This window comes from Liolophura sinensis, chromosome 1 (genome assembly GCF_032854445.1).
Source record: "Liolophura sinensis isolate JHLJ2023 chromosome 1, CUHK_Ljap_v2, whole genome shotgun sequence".
Lineage (NCBI taxonomy): Eukaryota > Metazoa > Mollusca > Polyplacophora > Chitonida > Chitonidae > Liolophura > Liolophura sinensis.
This window is the reverse complement of record NC_088295.1, coordinates 7454511-7460510: the sequence shown is the minus strand read 5'-3', so window position 1 is coordinate 7460510 and position 6000 is coordinate 7454511. Positions and strand designations below refer to the sequence as shown.

At 40.0% G+C, this 6000-nt stretch overlaps 1 protein-coding gene across 2 annotated transcripts in view; it reads left to right on the top strand.

The window, feature by feature from the left end:
* The first annotated feature begins 3166 nt into the window (after window positions 1–3166).
* Window positions 3167–6000, top strand: part of LOC135462064 (long-chain-fatty-acid--CoA ligase 5-like) — a 39040-nt gene continuing 36206 nt past the window's right edge. The window contains exons 1-3 of one of the 2 annotated variants that reach the window (XM_064739415.1): window positions 3167–3182; window positions 3979–4214; window positions 5827–5935. In XM_064739415.1, coding sequence (XP_064595485.1) covers window positions 4035–4214; window positions 5827–5935 — 289 coding nt within the window. In that variant the 5' untranslated portion in view covers window positions 3167–3182; window positions 3979–4034. Of the gene's footprint in view, window positions 3183–3616; window positions 4215–5826; window positions 5936–6000 lie in introns of those variants that run through there. The other variant, XM_064739413.1, reaches the window with a different exon arrangement.

Genomic DNA, 6000 nt, shown 5'->3' with positions numbered 1-6000 from the left:
GTCACTTACATAGTAGATAGCGATGGTGTGTATCACTTACATAGTGGATAACCATCAAGTACATAATCATGATGTATGTTATTTACACCGTATATAATGATTACGTGTGTCACTTTCATGGTGGATAACGATGGTGTGTGTCACTTACATAGTGGATAACGATGGTATGCGTCAGTTACACCGTAGATAATGAAGAGATGTGTCACTTATACCGTAGATAATGAAGAAGTGTGTCATTTACATCATAGAGGTGAAAACGGGTGTCGCTACACCATAGATAATGATGAAGTGTGTCACTTACAGCGAAGATAATCTCCGGTCTGTGCCCGGTTTCTTCCCACCAAAATGGGGCGGTAGATCCAGGATCAATTCAGGGTCGTGTCGCACCTAAGACCTTAAAAGAGGAAGTTGTAGCTTCCTCACTTGGTGTTCAGCATTAAACATTGAGAAAACATAAAAATGACATAAAGTTCTGATGAAAGAGGGCGAAAAGTTATTCCTAAATGTGGTCTTCAATATTTTTTCCAATTTTTCCTTAAGGAGAAAAAGACACTTGAAAATAATTTTTGTATGGTGGGTATTTCGGACCACCTATTGATATTTATAGTCTTTGTTTAATAATGTCAAAAATGAGGATGTAACACAGGATTAATAAATATTGTTGCACTAGAATTTGTTCCTTACACTTAACAAATGCGTTAAACCTTAATTTGGGTTATATTTATATTTTTGATATGTTCATAAATATTATCATAATTTAGGTTAAATGCATATGTTTCGATATGAACAACAAATTTACATTCAAATAAATTTACTAAGCAAGCATCACATCCTTTTTAGAATATTAGTATGCAACAACAATCAATACCAAAAGTTGGTCCCAAATACCCACCATACAAAAATATTTTCAAATGCCCTTTTCTCTTGAAAAAAAATATCCCCAAAAATATTAAAGATCATATTTGCAAATAAGTTTTGACGCTCTTTCATCTGATTTTGGCATCATTTTTATGTTTTGTTCTCCTTTAAGGAGAAGTACAACGACTGGTTGACCCGCATCAGTACAATGGCTCTGGAGAGGCTGCTTACTTGCATTCGGTATGTCGTCTCAGTGAAGCAGCACTAGATAAAAGAGCGGTGGAAATCCGACCTGCAACAAGGACGTACATCACATGCATTCTAAGGACTCCTTCGTCATCATGTGACCGAAAAGTTGTTGAGAACGACGTTAAACCGTAAGCACTCACTCGCTCACTCACACAATAATGCTGGCGTCCGTCGTATGAAATATTTTTGAGTACGGCTTAAAACACCAATCAAATAAATAAATTCCACCTTAGATAATGATGAAGTGTGTCACTTAAAAACTAGAAGTTTTCAGCGCTTGATGTTTCCTCTGCCAACACATTACCTACTCAGACGTTCCTCCCTAACAGATATATTTAACGCGAGTTTCCCTATCATATACTGCTACACTGACATTTCCTCCGTCAGACGTTACTCGCTCTGACCTTTCACTTTAGCTGACATACTGTATGTTTTACTGATTGTCAGTCCATATGAGATATTTTCTCTGCTGACGATTCAAAACAGATATTTCAGGCATTTGCTGGCATTTGACATCTGGATACACAGTCTTCTTCTCACTGAGAAGATCTGTCGCCTAAGCCTACACTTGTAAACAGTCAACATATAAGGATTTGACTATCCTTCATAAAGCCCAGTAACACATGCTCTTTTACTCGGGTATCAGTATATGCACAGGTTTACATTGTCTAAAGTAATGGTATACCCGACAATAAGCCACAAGAGAGATAATAGAGATAAGAGAGTTAAAAGTAACAAAAGTTGGCCTAATGCTTCTTAGAATCTGATTATTGGTATTAGTTAAAAACGGGCCCAGGTTCCATGCATGGAGTAACTATGGCTTCGTAACAGAAATATACTGAAGTAGGTTTCATGCAGTCTGATTTGTCATATTTCTATCAACAAATTTCAGGCAATATTGTTAAAGATATGTATGTTTATCTATGGCATTTATATCTCACGGAACTGGTATACATGTTTGATGGGTATATTTGTGGTATCATACTACAATTAACATCATAATGGATGACAGGTATGTATGTGGGTTTAGGCTTCTAGGCGCCTGGTCTCTGATGGGTATATCTGTGGTTTCAAGCTTCAGGTAACATAGTTCATGACATGTAAATCTGTGGGATTAGGCTTCTATGAACCCGGCTTAGGATGGTTTAGGCTTCTAGGCACCGGGTTTATGATGTGTATATCTGTGGCTTCAAGCTCCAGGTAACATAGTTGAAGACATGTAAGCCTGTGGGATTAGGCTTCTAGGAGCCTGGTTTAGGATTGTTTAGGCTTCTAGGCACCGGGTTTACGACGGGCATATCTGTTAAGCTTCAGGTATCATGGTTAATGACATGTAAGTCTGTGGGATTAGGCTTCCAGGATTCTGGTTTAGGATGGGGCTTCGAGCTTCATGTAACTGACGTTATTTATTGACATATATGAGGAATTAGGTTTCAAGGAGCCAAGTTAATGATGGACATATCCGAGGCTTCAAGCTTCAGGTAACATAGTTCATGACATGTCTGTGGCATCAAGCTTAACTGGCTTACTTTCTACATTCTAACTGTTATGTGAACAACTGCCGTCAGCTTCTAAATTTAGCTTGCCACTGTTTACATATGCTGAGTTCAGGGCCTGCTGTCTGCCTCTACCTTAGAATGTTCCAGAATACGCTCAGTTCGGGGCCTGTTTGTTTACAAAAAGTGTTTCTTATTCTAGAAAATTCCACCAGTCTATATAAGACCTATGAAAGCAGGTCAAAGGGGGAGAAAGGAGAATTATTGAGAGTTTTGGATACTTTCGCTGTGTGTTACTTCAGTAGGCCTTTTGTGCTGAATTTTGGTGTCTTCATAGCCTCTGGCTTTGTTATATCCTATCTCCACCGAGCACTTGTTCAGTCTGAACTTGTATATTTAATTTGTACTCTTGCGTACACAGTGCTTATTAGTACACGGACCCTGTCTGTGGAATTTTGTGTATATTTCATCATACACTCAGTTATACTGTGGATTTTCCCTCTTTTGAATAATGCCTCTGTGCATTTTTAAGCATTGTGGAATATATGGCGTCCGTTTGGACTTGACACCGTTGTACATGTAAGTACTTTAGTATTTGTATAGATACTGCTATCCTTTCTTGTTAAACTTAAGTACTTTAGTATTTGTAAAAGTCCTGTCATCTGTTCTTGTTAAACCTAATAAATTGTTGTAAAATAAAATCTGCTGGTTTTGGTTACTTTTTTGTGCGGCTAAACTGTCGTGTATTTCGAACAAGCCATCTTTATAGTACAGACAGTTTGGGTCGTAACACTAACTGATGCACATATCACCGTAGAGTACAATGTAGACAAAGCTCCAGTATGTGTCCTACCTGGTTGTCACATAAATGAATTCGGTATACAGATTTGTATTTGTTCTAAATTATAGTATGGCAATGTCTGCTTATTTTATGTTCCTTTCGCAGCACGTGCATTGAATTTGACCTCTAGACTCGTATACACTCGGGCCATTAGGAGCGTTCATTTATGTAAGCTCAACCCACTGCTTGAACGTTGAAAGCCTGTGTACAGTTGCTAGGTGACATTATAGATTATACGTCTCTGTCTGAGTACGCGCCTCTGGTGGAGGCCGATATGTGAGAGAGGGGGAAGTCAGCGTGACTTGTGCGTCGGATAACTCCCAATCACTTCCCTACTTGACATCAGCCGATACCTTACTAGCATTGGCCTACATTTCTATTTTCATATTTTCACGTTTATTCTGGACTATTATTGTATGTAGCAGACTGAATGAGGACATAGTTTCTATCGGACGAAAAAAAGGGGAGTACCTCACTGATCGTTATTGGTGTTCCTCTTTTCTTTATCAATCCCTGGTCACCGCTACTGTCCAGCCTCCAGCTTCCAGCCACCGTTCACCACACGGTAACCCCAGCTAACAGGTGTGACGATGTCGGATTATGTCTGGCCTTACGTTCAGCTTTTGCCGGCCGTGTCGGGGACCATGTGGGGCGTCACTGCGGGAGGAGTGGGGCTAGCGCTGGCCATCACGGTGTACAGGTGCCTGAACAGACCCGGCCCGGCACGGCGCCACCCAGTCCACAGGCTCAGACAGGGGATTGAGCTCGATGTATGTTATCTTTCACAATCCTAATTAAAATGAATAGGATTATTCCTTCTTATTTACAGCAGATTGTTTAATATGATCAGAGCATTAGTGTGACAGACATGTTCTACAAGGAGCTTCCTCCAGCTGAATTGGGCTCGTGTTAAGCGTACATCAGTAGTGTTTATTAGGGACATGCGTACACCTGTAATGTTCATTAGGGGGCAAACGTACATCTGTAGTGTTTATTAAGGACATACCTACATCTGTAGTGTTGATTAGGGGTAAACGTATATCTGTAATGTTGAGTAGGGGCATACGTACATCTGTAGTGTTGATTAGGGGCAAACGTACACCTGTAGTGTTGATTAGGGGCAAACGTACATCTTTAGTTTAATTAGGAGCAAATGTACATATGTAGTGTTAATTAGGGCCATACTTTACATCTGTAGTGTGTTGATTAGGGACACACGTTCACTGTAGTGTTGATTAGGGGCATACGTACATCTGTAGTGTTGATTAGGGGCATACGTATATCTGTAATGTTGATTAGGGGCAAACGTACTTCTGCATTATTGATTAGGGACATACATACATCTGTAGTGTTGATTACGGGCAAACGTACATCTGTAGTATTGTTTAGGAGCAAACTTACATCTGTAGTGTTGATTAGGAGTAAACGTACATCTGTAATGTTGATTAGGGGCATACGTACATCTGTAGTGTTGATTAGGGGCATACGTACATCTGTAATGTTGATTATGGGCAAACGTACATCTTTAGTTTAATTAGGAGCAAATGTACATATGTAGTGTTGATTAGGGCCATACTTTACATCTGTAGTGTGTTGATTAGGGACACACGTTCACTGTAGTGTTGATTAGGGGCATACGTACATCTGTAGTGTTGATTAGGGACACACGTACATCTGTAGTGTTGATTAGGAACACACGTATATCTGTAGTGTTGATTAGGGACATACGTACACTGTAGTGTTGATTAGGGGCCTACGTACATCTGTAGTGTTAATTAATTAATTAATTTATTTATTTCTTTGATTCGTGTTTTACGCCGTACTCAAGAATATTTCACCTATACGACGGCGGCGAGCATTATGCTGGGTGGAAACGCCATCCGCAGGTTGCTGTCAGACCTTCCCACGTACGGCTGGAGAGGAAGCCAGCATGATAGTGTTAATTAGGAGCAAACGTACATCTGTAGTGTTGATTGGGAACACACGTACATCTATAGTGTTGCAGAGGGTAAACGTACATCTGTAGTATTGATTAAGGGCCTACGTACATCTATAGCGTTGAGGAATACATACTTACATCTGTAGTATTGAGGAGAACATACGTACATCTGTAGTGTTGAGGAGAACATACGTGCATCTATAGTGTTTGCCGAGAGTATAAGCACATCTATAGTGTTGAGGGGAACATATGTACATCTGTAGTGTTAAGAAGGACAATACAGGCGTAATACACTAATCAAATAAATAAATAAATCAATCAATAAATAAATAAATTCCCGTTGAACGTCATGTTGGAAATCGGTCTTGTGATTATTGACCGGGAACGTTCACTATAATTGGAGACCTGCTGTTGACTGAGATGATTTGTTATGTTCTTGACAGGATGGTGTTTACCAATCTCCTCTAGTCACAGATCCTTTCTCAGAGGAATGCTATCTACCGGATGTCCACACGCTGTACGAGGGCTTTCAGAGGGGGCTCCGCATATCACGTACGTTACGCCCAGGAAGTTATATGCCGGAAGTGTTACAGTGCCCTAGAGCAAAGCGGGCGAGG